The sequence below is a fragment of the Coccinella septempunctata genome, chromosome 2 (genome assembly GCF_907165205.1).
Source record: "Coccinella septempunctata chromosome 2, icCocSept1.1, whole genome shotgun sequence".
NCBI classification, from domain to species: Eukaryota; Metazoa; Arthropoda; class Insecta; order Coleoptera; family Coccinellidae; genus Coccinella; species Coccinella septempunctata.
Window position 1 is genome coordinate 49,616,635 of NC_058190.1, and position 16,977 is coordinate 49,633,611.

At 36.6% G+C, this 16,977-nt stretch overlaps 1 protein-coding gene across 1 annotated transcript in view; it reads right to left on the bottom strand.

The window, feature by feature from the left end:
* Nucleotides 1-823: 823 nt before the first annotated feature.
* LOC123308416 (retinal homeobox protein Rx1-like) overlaps nt 824-16,977 on the bottom strand; it is a 54,956-nt gene continuing 38,802 nt past the window's right edge. The window contains exon 3 of the mRNA XM_044891050.1: nt 824-1,567. Within this exon, the coding sequence (XP_044746985.1) occupies nt 1,196-1,567 (372 nt within the window). The 3' untranslated portion in view covers nt 824-1,195. The remainder of the gene's footprint in view (nt 1,568-16,977) is intronic.

Here is a 16,977-nt window from a genome sequence, read left to right on the forward strand (position 1 = left end):
CATATTTTCTCGTATAATGCGCCGTTTTCGAGTAAGTTGTTGTTTAAAAATAAAAAACAGCAGTGATATTCGGAAAATTGGGTACTTTAGCTAAACGCACCTCTGTTTAAAAGATTCACAGATGCGTAGTGTCATAGATTTAGCTTGTTATTCTGAAGTGAATTTTGTTGCAGGGGTGGCATAGCTCATTATGAACCCTTGAAATGGGTATATGTTTTTATCAGGGCCGAATCGAAAAAAAATGGTATAGGAAAAAGGTGTTTCTTCTGACCTCAAGAATCTACTGTTAAAATATTTTTACGAGTCAAAGACTCACCTTATATAAAATTGTGCGATCTCGTCATTTTGAAGATTAAAATATATGTGTCAAAATCAAGGTGTTTGATTCATATTAATTGAAATTAATAACTTGAATAGTGAATATTGGATTTTCTGCATTATATCAGACAATATCTCAATTAAATAAGGCAAAGATATTTAACACAGCTCGTTTGATAAAGTTCACGTTTCAATTTCGTCCGGATTTTAAAGATTCATGGTGTAAACTTGCGAATATAATTAAAATATTACTTACCTTTTTTTATTGCCAATAGTAGAAAGTAGCCAATAGTTCCATCAGCAAGTTGAAATCAAAATAGTATTTTTATTGACATCTAGAATAATCGAGAATGTTTTGAACTTATATTTTTTTTTTTGAGAATTCTGTTTTGGATTATTAATTTTATAGAAAATATTGTTCAACGTGTGACTCTGTTGAAGTTGAAGGAGTGTAATATAAAGATTATGTTAGGGTAGGAAGGTTAAACTAGAAATGAGATCCCGATTTGCTTTGATCATATTTTATTGTGCCTTTATTTACAAAAATTCACAGCTCTAAAGGAAACATTCGTACCTTAATATTAAGGGGACTTCAAAATCAAAATATGTAATATCCGATGGGAAAATTAGATAGTGAAGACCAAAATATTTTGGATGCCAATTCAATATCAGAAAAAAATTATGGGTTACAATCTTCGATGGATTCAATTGAATTATCAAAAGGTTCTGGTATTCGCAGCATCCTAAATCTCTTACATATCGAATCACAAGAAATGCAACAGCTATCCATAATACACAACGCAGTCAATATACACAAATATATACAAACCTACATAACACAACTATTCAGATAATATGTACAAATTCACCACCGATTCTAAACCATCTGCAGTCCTTTGGTTATATTTTCAACATGTTCTTTGGCTTTAAGGCGTAACGCAGCTATGGAGGTAGTTCTGAGATCGGGGTTGGAGTTGGGGGAGTGAGAATGGGCCACTGGGGGTGGCCTGCTGATTTCCGACGCTATGGGCGACGTCAGGTAGCTGGGATAGCCTGTTTGGGGGTGACTCAGAAAACCTGGAAGGGCAGAGAGTAAGGGTGGTGACAGCCAGGGGTCCATCGGAAGGGCCAGACTGCTTCCACCAGCTCTGGAGAGGGTGGAAACGGCATGGTACTCGCTGAGACCAAGTCTTGCAGCCTCCATCTTCTCTTGCCGTCGCCATTTTGCCCGTCTGTTTTGGAACCACACCTGGAAGAAAGGAGAAACAGGGTTAATAGGGCTTCACTCTCTTCTTGAGAAGATAGGTTTATATTATGCTCAAAAAACGACTGTACGACATTGTCAATTTGTATGTCCAATTGTCTAAGCTGGCTTTGCTCGTTTACAAGACAATTCCAATCATAAAACGTATTGTATTTGAATTTACAACTAAAAACACTTCGAACTTTTTGAGTCACTTCACTCGACAGATTTTATTGAAATCATTCTTTCGATTCTTGTTCTTTTTGAGCTAAAATTAAGTGCAAAACTCGTTTGTATAACCATTTCCTGAATCAAGACTCGTTTTCATAGATGGTATCATTGATTTAGCCCAAATTACATGTTTGTTTTTACGTGAAAGCTTTTTTTGGTGGTGGCAATTTATCCTTTCGTACATTAGGGTTTGAAGAATTACCCCACGAGCGATTTAGAACGGAGTAAATCGTTAAAATTCACTGCCAGAAATTGTGTGCTCCCTAATGTGCTGGTAATACATCATAACGTAAATAAATCATTTCTGAAAATGGGAGGGTTTATTACCTCCTGTTATATTCTACCTTACTGCTGGAGGAAAGGGTCCTGAAATTAATTTCTGAGAAGAACTTTTGAGTTGAGTTTGATTTTTTCTATCTTTTCCAATTTTCCAGGTTTTTCTATGAATTTATTCAATATGGAATACTCCTTCTGACGAAAATGATGTATTTTTTATGCAATATCTTTGAAACGTCACATTTTGAAATAACCATTTCAACCGTTTCCCAAAAAAATTATTTTAATTACTTAAAAATGAAAAATAATAATGGTTATTTAAAATTTAAAGCGTTTCGTTTCTAATGCACAAGTTGGCAACATCGACTGAAATATGCGTTGATAATAAAGGACAACAAATACACTATCTTGATGAGATAGACAAAGATAGAACGAAGAAGGTCGTAAAATTTAAGGGGATTTTTATGGCCGGTTGCTGTTGAGGCTCGCCAGTGAGTACGCGCCTTATGATGGCTGCAAATCAACAGCTGTTATTTCATAAACAATTCATTGTTCTTTTTATTTTCTAGTAGGCGCTGTTGCCAAATTGTAAACTAGAAACGAAGCGATTTAAATTTTAAAACCTCTTTTTCAAAGAATGATTTTGAATAGTTTCCGCGGTGTATTTGAAAAATTCATTAATGAAACTCATAATTATTCAGATCAAACTTGCATATGCTGTGATAACCCATTTAGTAAATGCTTTATGAGATCCAAAACTCTAAAATGAGGAAAGCACTGCTCTTTTGTTCAAATTCATGAGCATCCAGGTCTCCTATCCAGGTGTACTAACCTGCACCGAAGCTACTTGGCTCCCAGAATTAAAATGCATCTCTCACGTCTAAAAGTTGACTAGAAACAAGCAGTCCATTTTCGCTGTGTGACAAAAATATGCAGGCTTTATGATTATGATATCGTTAGGGTGTACCTTGGACAAATTACCATGGAAAAAACAGAAAGCAGCAATCGATGGAATGAATAAACTTCGATTTTTGAAGTGTCTCTTGTTTAAAATTCTGCTAGTAAAAAGCTTTGGTTCTGTTTTTCAACAATGCCATCGGCAAATAATGATTGGTTTTCCAAATACGGGCACAGAACAATAGTAGTTTGACCTTACTGACCACCATAGAGGAATAATTATGAAGGGAAGATGCAGAAAGTTAAGAGAAGGTGTTCGTTTTTGAGTGCCAGAGAGCTAAGGCTGCAGGCTGGTTTACACAACTACGTAAAAGGTCTAGAGATGAGATGTGTTGCTGTTTGTTTGTAATGAAGGCATCTCTAGGTTTTTTAGGAGGCTGCTAGAAAAAATCCCCACTAGTTTTTGACAAGGAAACATCTTTTTAATTACTCCTTGAATAGAGCATAATGAAATATTTTGACTGTCAAATCTTGTTTGTTCCTGTAGTAGGCTGATAATATTTTAATACATCCTCGTATGCCTTCAACGATACACTTTCGAAATATACATCCGAGTCGTCCCCTTTGTTTGGAGGCAGGACGGAATAACTGGGGTTGCCGGATGGCGGTGGAAACTTGTGAAGCCTAATAACTGCGAGTCAGTCGCTCCAGATTGGCCCTATTATGTTCAAGATTGTGTTACCGAAAACAGGTCTGCCGCTGACGTCTTAGCGAGCTCGCAGCTTGACATTTGCCGAATTTCTGCTCTCTCTCTACCTATCCCCGCGTTTTGAATGACAAACGCACGCAATCTCAAACATCGTCTAATTACTCTGCGGAAGCATTTAATCACTTCCTTGTGCGTTCTTTTCTGCGAAAAGTTGTACACGCAGCCACACTCACTTGGTATTAGACAGAAAGAAAGTATCTAGTTGAATGTCGTTGTTTTTATTAACATTAACTGGTGGAGATTTGGCGATATTCAACAGGATGTAACTCGGAGAAGAATGGTCGTATGGCGAATTTAAAGAGCCTTTACACGCACCGGCGAACTGCAGTCCAGGACTTTCAATTTGAACTTGAGAATCCAAAAAACTGTACAGGGTGGGCAAAATTCGTTGTCTACTGAGGAGATCTCGAGAACTAAAGCAGCTAGAAGAAAACGGACGACACATTCTCTAGTTCTTTTTTCGTGACTAATCCAAATCTGAAAACAGAAACGGCCTATCATTTTTAGATTTCGAGTTATAATAAAAAATTGAGATTTTGACGATGCCGAAAAGTTCTTATAACTTTTTTGTCTTTGAAGTTACAAATCTGAAACTTGAATCCTCTTAGGCACTTTCATACGAAGAATCTATTGACAAACGATTTTTTTCCAATTCAAAAATATCAAATTCAATAAAAGTTTGCATATAAAAAAATGAAAGTGGAGATTTGGCGATATTCAACAGGATGTAACTCGAAGAAGAATGGTCGTATGGCGAATTTAAAGAGCCTATACACGCACCGGCGAACTGCAGTCCAGGACTTTCAATTTGAATTTGAGAATTCAAAAAACTGTACAGGGTGGGCAAAATTCGTTGTCTACTGAGGAGATCTCGAGAACTAAAGCAGATAGAAGAAAACGGACGACACATTCTCTAGCTCTTTTTTCGTGACTAATCCAAATCTGAAAACAGAAACGGCCTATCATTTTTAGATTTCGAGTTATAATAAAAAATTGAGATTTTGACGATTCCGAAAAGTTCTTATAACTTTTTTGTCTTTGAAGTTACAGATCTGAATCTTGAATCCTCTTAGGCACTTTCATACGAAGAATCTATTGACAAACGATTTTTTTCCAATTCAAAAATATTAAATTCAATAAAAGTTTGCATTTAAAAAAATGAAAGTGGAGATTTGGCGATATTCAACAGGATGTAACTCGGAGATGAATGATCGTATGGCGAATTTAAAGAGCCTTTACACGCACCGGCGAACTGCAGTCCAGGACTGTCAATTTGAACTTGAGAATCCAAAAAACTGTACAGGGTGGGCGAAATTCGTTGTCTACTGAGGAGATCTCGAGAACTAAAGCAGCTAGAAGAAAACGGACGGCACATTCTCGAGCCCTTTTTTCGTGACTATTCCAAATATGAAAACAGAATCGGCCTATCATTTTTAGATTTCGAGTTATAATAAACTTGAGATTTTCACGATTCCGACAAGTTCTTATAACTTTTTTGTCTTTGAAGTTACAGATCTGAAACTTGAATCCTCTTAGGCACTTTCATACGAAGAATCTATTGACAAACGATTTTTTTCAAAAATATTAAATTCAATAAAAGTTTGCATTTAAAAAAATGAAAGTTCACCTAATCATTCGAAATGAAAAAATATTATGAGCTCATCAGTGGATTCTACGCAAAAACATGCCTGTAAAAGGTTTAAGTTTAAGATTTGTAACTTCAAAGACAAAAAAGTTAGGAGAACTTCACGAAATTGTCAAACTCAAAAACGATTTTTTTCCAATTCAGAAATAACATATTCAATAAAATTGTGCATTTAAAAAACGAAAGTTTGCTTAATGATTCGAAATGAATACATATTTTGAGCTCGTCAGTGGATTCTTCGAAAAAAAGGTTCAAGTTACAGAACTGTACCTTCAAAGACAAAAAAGTTATGAGAACTTTTCGAAATCGTCAAAATCTCATTTTTTGCTGATAACTCAAAAACGGAGAATCGTAGGAGGCTGCGGTTTTCACCATTCTTTGTTTCTCCGAAAATGAGTTCGGAAATGTGTCATCCGTTTTCTTCTAGCTGATATAGTTCTTTAGATACTCAGTAGACAACGAATTTTGCCCACCCTGTATAGTGCAGTTGAACTGAAGATCTACGTATCTGCAGTTCGCCGGTTCCTTTATAGGCACTTTTAATCGTTGATTTATCGTTGGAGTTCTCTGCTTTTTGATTCATAAATGCAATAACACATTGAGGGAAAGAATCAAGCCAAATTCACTTCGTTAAAGCTTTCATTGTGATCTTATTTGTCAAAGAGATTTCGATTTTTAAAAGTTTTCCAAGATAACGGTTAATTCGATCAACAACATTGATTGTTAGAGTTCTGTCATAGACCAATTGATCCTTTCCATTTACTGGAGAAGTTTTCGATCTGCCTTCTGATGAAAAATTCAAGTTGAAAACCGCGTAATGTCTTCCTCGAGCACTCAGCATGAGAGCCCCCTAATGAATACATTTTTTCTATTGAAATAATTGAAACATTACCCGGCAAGTATTGAATAATAAAGTCGGGGTACAACAATAATTTCTACATAACGTTTTATGACGCTTCTATTGGGAATTGTCGGTGTAGAAGTAGTCATGATTACAGAATAAACAGCGAAATAGGAAATAGGTCACTAAGTGGCATATAATTACTGAAAAAGAGAATTTAAAGAACCATTAACTGCGGACAGTGGAATATTACTGTCAAGACAAACAAAACTAATGGATGAGCAGCTTGATATTACGTGGTTGTGATAGTCGTTAAGGTGGAAAATATTCGATTTGACGGGAAAACGATGTTTTTGATTCGGAGTCGTGGAAATTACAGGTAATAAGTATTGAATCTATGACGCCATACAACCAGCTCAAGAAACAGGTAGTGTAGAAAGTGATTTTTATGCTGCTGCCATCCATTCTTCGATTGAGCTTTCAAACAAGGGCTTCAACGATCATGACAAATGTAGAGAGTGGGTTTTGGAACACGCTGAATCTATTGCGAGCAGTTTCGAAAGCCTATCTCCCGTAGTTCAGATTTTCATCTCGGAGATAACATTTTTCAAACATTGCAATTTTCAATCTGCGATATTTCTTGTTATATTCGTCTGATCGAATTGGGATTTCCGGTTCCATAATCAGTGTTGCCTAGGCTTCCACCCTAGCACAAAAACTCGATTTCGAAAATCTTGATTTTTTGGGTCAAAAATGAGCAAGGGGTTAGACCCCTCTAAAATGACCTATTTGCTACTTTTCCTGATAATCAGGATGTTCTATTACTGTCTTAGGATATGGAGTGTATATAATTTGTTTTGAAGATCCTAGAAAACCAAACAGTTGATAATTCGATAGAGAATTGCACCCCAGAGAGCTCTTCGAAGTCAACTCGAAAATGAAAATGGGAAAAACAAAAAAAAATATTTTCTCCTAAACAGGGCCAGATATTTGAAATTTTGGTATTAAAATATAGGTTTTCGAATACGCTGAATCTACTGCGAGCAATTTCGAAAGAGTATTTCCTTTCGTTTAGATTTTCATCTTGGAAATGCTATTTTTTAAAAAGTGCCAATTTCACTTGAGAATTTGTGAAGACCGAACGGTTGTGCCGAAATGGATGAAATTCTCAGATTTATTATAAGAAGAGTTGGTCTTTCAGAATATGTATCATATATTTTGATTTGCGATGATTTTCTTGAATGAAATACGACTTGAAAGGTGACTTTCGAAAAAATTCCCAAAAATTTGGGTTCAATTAGAACCTCCTCAACATCGAAAGGTTTTGCTGTGGTGTATGAAATGTCGAGATTCATCACTAATAAAGTTGATCTTTCAGAGTATGTATCACGTTTAAATCTACTATAATTTCACCTATCTCGAAAGCTGAAAAATGGAAAAATTTGAAATTTGATTTTCCGTTGAACAGTGTTAGATACCCGGAAGTTTGGTGAACAAATATAGCTTTTCACACGCTAAATCTTCAAAAAGGAGTTTTCGACCATCATTGTCGGTGTAAGTAAGAGATTTTGCCAACGCTTAAAAGCGGTGCTCAGCTAAGGAGGCTCCATTATCGAATTAACCTGATCATTAGCATTTTAATGAAGACAATTTAACGGTAACAAGTTTGATAGTTGGTACTCATGTTGGAAGTTGGTGGGGCATGTAGAGAGAATAACGTCGCAGCAAGTGACTTAATTGCCCTAATAGTGAGTAATTAGAAGATGCCCCAAGGGAGACGCTTTGATTCACCTGCTTTCTCTCTATAAACAACGCTCCTTAAGGCCTCCGCCATGTTAATTAAATCCTGGGTGGATAATTCAGCAGGGGTCCCGTACAGCTTGAAACTTGAAAGCTGCTTCGGAGTAACAGCCAGGATGTTACGAGTATGTACGACTGCAAACAGTGCAAGATCGGAGTGCAGACTGGAGTAGATTTTGATATAACGTCTGGCATTCGGCTTGATATCGATAGAGCTCGATGAAATTTCGAGATTTGTCACTAGAAGAGTTGCTCTTTCAGAATTGTATATACGATGATTTTTCCTTGAAATACGCATGTGGAAAGTTGACCTTCGAAAAATTCCCAAAAAGATGGGGTCAGTTAAAACTTCGTCAAGATCGAACGGTTGTGCCGAGGTGGATGAAATACTCAGATTTATTACTACAAGAGTTGCTCTTTCAGAATATGTATCACACTTAGACCTACGATAATTTTCCTGAAAGATAATCGACTCGAAATATGACCTTCGAAAAATTCCCAAAAAGTTGGGTTCAGTTAAAACTTCCTCAAGATCGAACGGTTCGCCGAGGTGGATAAAATGTCGAGATTTATCACTAGGAATGTTGTTCTTTCAGAGTATGTATCACGTTTGAATCTAATAAGATTTTTCTGCTTGATACAACCTAACTTGAAAGTTGAATGATGGAAAAATAAAAAATTTGATTTTCTGGTGAACAGTGTTAGATAAACGAAAACTTGGTGAGCAAATGTAGGTTTTCGAACATGCTAAATATATTGCGAGCAATTTCGAAAGCCTATTTCTCTTAGTTTAGATTTTCATCTTGAAAATGGCATTTTTCGAAAATTACAATTTTCAAATTTGCGATATCTCCTGTTATATTCGTCTGATCGAATTGGGATTTCCGGTTATATAATCAGCGTTGCCTAGGCTTCCTCCCTAGCACAAAAACTCGATTTCGAAAATCTTGATTTTGTGGGTCAAAAATGAGCAAGGGGTTAGACCCCACTAAATTGACCTAATTGCTACTTTGCCTGAAAATCAGGAAGTTCTATTACTGTCTTAGGATATGGAGTGCATAGAATTTGTTTTGAAGATTCCAGAAAACCAAACAGATGATGATTCAATAGAGAATAGCACTAAAGAGAGCTCTTCGAAGTCAACTCGAAAATGGAAAGTGGAAAAAAAAAAATTATTTTCTCCTAAACAGTGTCAGATATTGGAAAGTTTGGTATGAAAATATGGGTTCACAAACACGCTGATTCTATCGCGAGCAATTTCGAAAGCCTATCTCCGTTCGTTTAGAGTTTCATCTTGAAAATTGCATTTTTCAAAAATTGCGATTTTCAATCTGCGATATCTCCCGTTATATTCGTCTGATCCAATTAGGATTTCCGGTTATATAATCAGCGTTGCCTAGGCTTCCATGCACCCTAGCACGAAAACTCGATTTCGAAAATCTTGATTTTTTGGGTCAAAAATGAGCAAGGGGTAAGACCCCCCTAAAATGACCTATTTGCTACTATGTCTGAAAATACGGATGTTCTATTACTGTCTTAGGACATGGAGTGCATATAATTTGTTTTTAAGGTTCTAGAAAACCATACAGTTGATGATTCAATAGAGAATTGCACTCCAGAGAGCTCTTCGAAGTCAACTCGAAAATGAAAAGTGGAAAAAGAGAAAAAATTATTTTCACCTAAACTGGGCCAGATATTTGAAATTTTGGTAAGAAAATATGGGTTTTCGAACACGCTGAATCTATTGAGAGCAATTTCGAAAGCCTATCTCTCTTCGTTTAGATTTTCATCTAGGAAATGGCATTTTTCAAAAATTGCAATTTTCAATCTGCCATATCTCCTGTCATATTCGTCTGATCGAATTGGGATTTCCGGTTCTATAATCAGCATTGCCTAGGCTTACACCCTAGCACAAAAGCTCGATTTCGAAAATCTTGATTTTTTGGGTCAAAAATGAGCAAGGGGTTAGACCCCCCTAAAATGACCTATTTGCTACTCTGTCGGAAAATCAGGATGTTCTATTACTGTCTTAGGATATGAAGTGCATAGAATTTGTTTTGAAGGTTCTAGCAAACCAAACAGTTGATAATTCAATAGAGAATTGCACTCCAGAGAGCTCTTCGAAGTCAACTCGAAAATGAAAAGTGGAAAAACAAAAAAAATTCTTTTCACCTAAACTGGGCCAGCTATTTGAAATTTTGGTATGAAAATATGGGTTTTCCAACACGCTGAATCAATTGCGAGCAATTCCGAAAGCCTATCTCTCTTTGTTTAGATTTTCATCTCGGAAGTGGCATTTTTCAAAAATTGCGAATTTCACTTGAGAATTCGTCAAGACCGAACGGTTGTGTTGAAATGGATGAAATTCTCAGATTTATTACTAGAAGAGTTACTCTTTCAGAATATGTATCACGTTTAGATCTACGATAATTTTCCTGAAAAATAATCGACTCGAAAGATGACCTTCCCAAAAAGTTGGGTTCAGTCTCCCTTCGTTTAGATTTTCATCTTGGAAATGTCGAAAGTTGACCTTGACATCTCATGACCTTTCCTCACCGAAATAATTTCTGGCGATGTTTGTATTCCCAGATTATTTCCGGAACACTACCGTCCCATTATTCCCGATCTCATCAGCTCGCACAAAGGGTTCCTCAACATAATAGAATTGCGTAAAGAAGAGGCAAAACATAATTACCCCCTTTCCTTCCCTCCGATCGCGATACCGCTGAAAAGCTCACTTCCACATGACTAAATGGAAAGAATCATTATTATTCCATCATCCCGAATGGATGGACTTTCGAGTATCTCTTCAACACTGCCACCTTTCGGTGGAAACTCTCAAACACACCGGCCCCTTAATCTAATGACCCTTTTTAAGTGATTTCTTTTCGGCGCACAATGGATTTTGTTGGGTCCATTATGTAACAAATGCGTCAGTTGTCGGAGGCTGTTAGAACGTATGGAAACCTTTCTGATCCCGCCGGGGGTGGGGGTAAGGGTTGGATTGGATTGTGGGCAGTCAGGCGCGTAACTGGCGTATACCACAGGAGAAATCGGTGGGGACGGGGGCTGTTATTATTATTAAGTAAGTTTGGATTTCGTGAACGTTTGATTCATACGTCAGGGGCAGATCTTGAGTAAACAGTTAATAATAATGTTTTTCGTCAGAGAATAACACAAATCATACGATATGGTAAGCGCACATTAAATGAAACAACGTCAAAAAAATTGGACACAACATCCTATCTATCTATCCAAATAATCAAAGTGTGTCTCTGGATCCAGCATTATGAGCATCTCTTTCAAATTACTTTTTGAATATTTGTACATTTTTTCAATACTTCACGAACTCTATCGAACATTCTGATACAAGATGTTTCTCTGTGATAGAAAGTCTATGTTTGAGTTACAAGAGTTCGAATTTCGAGTGTGATAGGTATGCTATAAACACAGTCCAATTTCTGTCAATTGAACTTCACTTTGCCACCTCCTACGTCATCAGTCTTCCAATCAGCTTTTAACCGAATTGCAACTTCTTTGTAGACCTACTCTTGATTATCACAAAGTGGTAGTCTTATTTTACCATAAGTGACATTGACTCTTCAGTGAACAGAACCTCTGCTGAGCCATTTGGCTCCGATTCTGACTCAGAATATTCATTAACAAGCTATAGAGAGAAACGTAAGTTTTAGTAAAAATATACAATGATAAGTGAAACTAAAGCGACTACGACTAATGCGAGTGAAAATGATAAAACTAAATCTGAAACCGTAGCTGCGAAAGTCGCAGTAAAAGAAAAAAGCTACAGCATTGACCAATGTAAATTAATGGTAGGTACTAGTGCCAATACTGACAGAAGGAAATTCTGTTATTCTTTTGAAATTAAGGTGGACACAAGTTGGGGAGCCCAAGATGGAAATTCGGGATTTACTCGAGCGTGTAAGATATTAGGGGAGATACCTTGGAACCTGTGGAGTAACTTCACCAAAAATAAGACCTGTATATGGGGGAATTGTCAGCCTGTCAGAATAGTAAAAAAAAACGATCATTTTACATACTCGAGCGTATCAGATTGAGATGTGGTTAATTACATGTTGAAAAGTATATATCCTCTTGATCTGACAATTTAAGTGTGACGGAAATGTGTGGTAGGGCGCCAAAGTCACGTGTACATTCTCGAGCGCGGTGGCTTTTTTTTCAATTTGAAGCTTATGATTTAAGAATAACAGAAAAAATATAATCTGATAGTTTCAGCAAGCCGAAACAATAAAAATTGGACATAAAGGTCACAAAAATCAGTTTTTCTGAATTATCTCCTCTCCTGGGCTTCAAATTGTTTTCGCATTCATTATAAAAGTTGTAGAGCATAACATTTTCTACAAATTTTGTCCCAAGCAATTTTTTGTACGTTTGAACGTTTTTGAGATATATGGCGATGAATGTACATTAGACTGGGTTTCTACATTGACCTTGGCCTTTCGCATGTGTGGCTAAGCTCCTCGCCCTCATCACCCTCCTTAACTCGAAAACGGTCGATGGTATGAAAAATTGCTTCAAACAAAATTTGTATAGAATTTTATTATCTACAACTTTTATGATGAATACAGAAACGATTAGAGGTACAGGAAGGGAGATATTTGAAAAAAATACCTTGTTATCATCTTCAAACTGTCAGATTGAGAAAATCCCCCTGATCAGTCAGATTAATGGGTCAACACCACTGCACCACTGAGATTAACCATATGTATGAAAATCTGACACACTTGAGTATGTACTAGTAACGAATTTTTTTTTGCATTTTCAAAGGACCGCTGTGAATTTGCGTCACGTCCAAATTGTCAGTCCCTTGAAAAGTAGCTTCTTTTGGGTCCAATTAACATATCCTTCAAAAATCTACGTTCGAATGTTTTTTTACCATTTTCAACTCTTTCGTGCGGTCAGCCCCACCACGCAAACTGTCAGATTAACATGAATTTATTATCAGAGACACGTGGGGCATATACAGTATCTTAATCTGATAGGCTCGAGTATGTACAGGGTGGGAAAAATTGGTGATACCTGAATTACAACTTTTTCATCCCAACGAGAGTAACTGCATTACTCTATCTTCTTTTGTTTTCGAGTTATAGTTATAGTTATTAAAATTTCAGCTTTGGACATTATCTCCATTTCTGTTTGAACTAGGATGTTGAAGTGAAAACATAGCAATCCAGTGGCGTACTGTGATTTTTTCCGAAAGGTTTATTTGCTGAGCTATAACATAGAGATATATTTTTTCTTATGAAAACTGTAGTTTAATATGACTTATAAAGAGTGAGGGTGAAGTGTAATATATTTTCGAAACAGTAAAAAAATGGCGATTCTTTCTATGTCATTTTAAACTACTGTTTTCATGAGAAAAAACACAACTTCATGTTATAGCTCAGCAAATGAACCTGTAGGAAAAATTAAAGTACGTCATTGGATTGCTATCGAAAAAGTGTCTGTATAATGTCTTCATTTCAACATCCTAGCACAAACAGAAACGGAGGAAATGACCAAAGTTGAAATCGCCCAAATTTAAACTTTGGCCTATGAATCGAAAACAAAAGAAGATAGAGGAATGCAGTTGATGGCATTATTAGTTTCTCGAAAAAAGACGACATGAATGGTACATTCATTTTTCTCTATCTCGTTGGGTTAAAGGTTAAAAAGTTGTAGTTCAGGTAACACCAATTTTGCCCACCCTGTACACCTAAAGATTTTTTTACATCTTTGAAAACCTGTAGAAACTTTCCCCACCGCTGAAAGTGCATATATCAGAGGACCTCCTTTTCTTTCTACTACATAATCTTCAAAATACACCAGGTCTCCACGACACTCGAGTAAATCCTGATTTAGCATCGTCGGCTCCCCAACTACAACGGCGAAGATAATAAATAAAACATATAGAGTCATTCGGGGTAACTGAGCGCAGTGGGTAAGTGTGCGCAGTGCGTATATCTCGACTATGCAATGTATGAAAGAGGGGTTCATTTGAGTGAAGCAAGGGCGCAGAATCGCCATATTAGTTTTTCATAGGAGTGCGCCGTGCCACGTTTCTTTAACTTTTTATTTGCAATCATTCAAATTCACTAGTTTTCTTCTTAATTTTTAGCATCTCTGCACATTCTGCCAGGTCCAAGTTCCGAGTCCCTCAGTGTTAAACAATATTGTATTCGATCATGGGCATATTAATCTAAATATATAATAAAAAATTTTTGGTTCTGTTAGCTGCTCAACTCTATAAGAATGTCAATTCAAATTTTGGCTTACTGGGGAAAGTGTGCGCATAGATTCATTATATGGGCATTAGTTCAGTGAGGAATAAATTATGACATTTTTGATTTTCTTGGTTGAGACTCGATCAATATTGTCCTATTTGTTCAGAAAAATATGAGGAGCCACCAACAGGGGAATGTATCAAGTTGTGTGTTCACCAGGGATGATGGCACGAACAATAATGCAGTGCTTATAAAAAGGCGCTTCTGTATTGACAATAAACAGCATTTCTCTAATATTGTAACATTTTGATGACATTATTTTGTAATTTGTTTTGATTGTGTGGTTCACTGAGCACTGCGTTCACTTACCCCGTAAGGGTTCGCACACTTACCCGCAATACGGGGCATGTGAACGCACTCCGACTTTCACTATTAAATTTTTTTTCGCGGAAAGAAAACGTTTTTGTTTGTTTGCTTTTTGACGTTTTTTTTATAGATTAGAAAATTCTCTATCTTATGAATACGTTTTAATTTTCCTTGTTTCAACATTTGAAACAGGGTATGTCTTGAAAGGCAAAAGTGCGCACAGTTGCCCCGAATGACTCTAATTTCTTCATTTTTGAATAAACATGAAGTTTCTACATCAACCGAACCTCATCCCAAAATCCCAATAAAAAACGAACGTCAGAAAAGCGAACGAATAATCCCCAAAACGACGCACCACCGTAACAATCGCGCGAAATGCAAAATTCCCGACGGCGTCCCTCTAATAACCGGTTCGTATGGACGTCGGTAATAGCCTCTATTAAGAGGAAGACTGTGGCGGGGTGCCACCAGTCTCGCTAATAAATTGGTAGCTATACACATCAACGTCAGCCGGTCCTTTTTGTCGTAGGCGGCTAATAAGCATTGTGACGTGTAATTTGCACCGCCACGTGACCGGCACGAGACGTCCGACGCCGCCCGCGATTGTCCCGAGTAGTTACTGTTGTATACCGACGTTGTTTGGCGGCTGTTTGGTTATACGCTGATTCCCACAATTGGGACTAGTGACTCTCTGATCGAGGGGGAGAGGGAATTAATATTAATTATTAACTTTTCACCGACACTGGAGGTCTGTCGGATGGAGGCTGTGGTGATGGCAACACCGATCGGATTTGTGACATTTTTTCCTGTCATACGAGGATACTCTTTTAAATACTAGACGACTAAAGGCGTCTACAGATTACTCTGACGTGACGAGGGACCACGTCATAATGCGCATGATTCAAAAAGCTAACATAGGATTTTGCGCGAGAGCGTTCAAATTGTTCTAAAGTTAGATGTTAGATGGCGTTTAACATCTCATAAACATGACATAACAGTGGTCCTACGTCACGTCAGAGTAATCTATAGGCACCTAAAGCGATGCGTTCTAAATGAGTTAGTTATACCTGCTACATCAATATTTGGAATCGAACAGGCTTTGATGGCTTTCTGTTTTCATCCTATAGATAAAATGGGTGAATATAACCTATACTTCATTCACTTTTATTTTAGCAGTCGGTTGGCCATGGAAATTTGACACATTTCACTCTGTATAGTACGAAAATGTGGGGTTATGAAGCTTGTCAAAACATTTTTGGGTTTTAAATCAACGCTATGTTGCCCGTTCTACGCAAAAGTTTCTGTTATTACGTATTTTATCACAATGTCGAATCTCTTCGGAAACTATGTGACGAACATAATTGAAGTTTATACAAACTGATTGAAGGCATACCAAATCCAGTTATTTGCATGGAAAATACAAGAGATCAATATATCATAATATGCACTAGCTTGAGGAGAGTTAATGTTCGTTATCTTCTTTGGCTTACATCATTTGTAGATTTCAAAAATAATAACTCGAAGATGAAATGCATATGATGCAGTGGTTGGGAATGGGTATCTCCCGAAGAAATTAACAGATAATTACAAGAATGTTAAATTCTTCAACAAAAATCATCTTGCATCAATGGAAGTAAAAGGAATTGAAGGAAGTTTCAAGTTAAGATGAACTTCACCTTTGAACAAAAATTTCACATGAATAAACAAGTAACAGGGCAACTTGCGCGTATTTGTGGCTATTCATCTTAATACATTGATGTAATAATAATAATTATAGGTATTTATTAGTACCTTAAGACATTTACATTGTATAGGACAAGTCAAATGAAAAATAGAAAAATCTATTTCAGGGAACTTATTCTCCGATGACATTTATCGAAAATCGAAAGTAAACTTTTCGCATTAATTCACTCAAACATAAAATTCTCAAATGCTACCACTTTTTTGGGTCTCCCAATAGAAGGAAATTCTTTGTCATCCTCTTCATTCACAATCTTTCTGATTGTGGAAATATCCAGCTGAAATATATGTCGTTTAGATTCAGATGAAACATTATATAAATTCTCTTACATTGAATATGTTCGCTACCTTCTGACGTATTGTGGATTTTAGAATATCAGGGTATGACTATTTGAATGAGCGGACCTGAATTCTAAATAGCACTTCCTGAAATCCTGTCTCTTTTTTCAATCACTTTCGGCATTTTCGTAATAAAAATTGGTATTAGTTGTGGCAACGGCGTTATGACATTAACGACATTTCATGAGTGCCAACCTAACTTTGTTCTAGTTACAAAAGCTTGAGAAAATTATTTCATGGCCAACCGACTGCTAAAATAAATTTGAATGA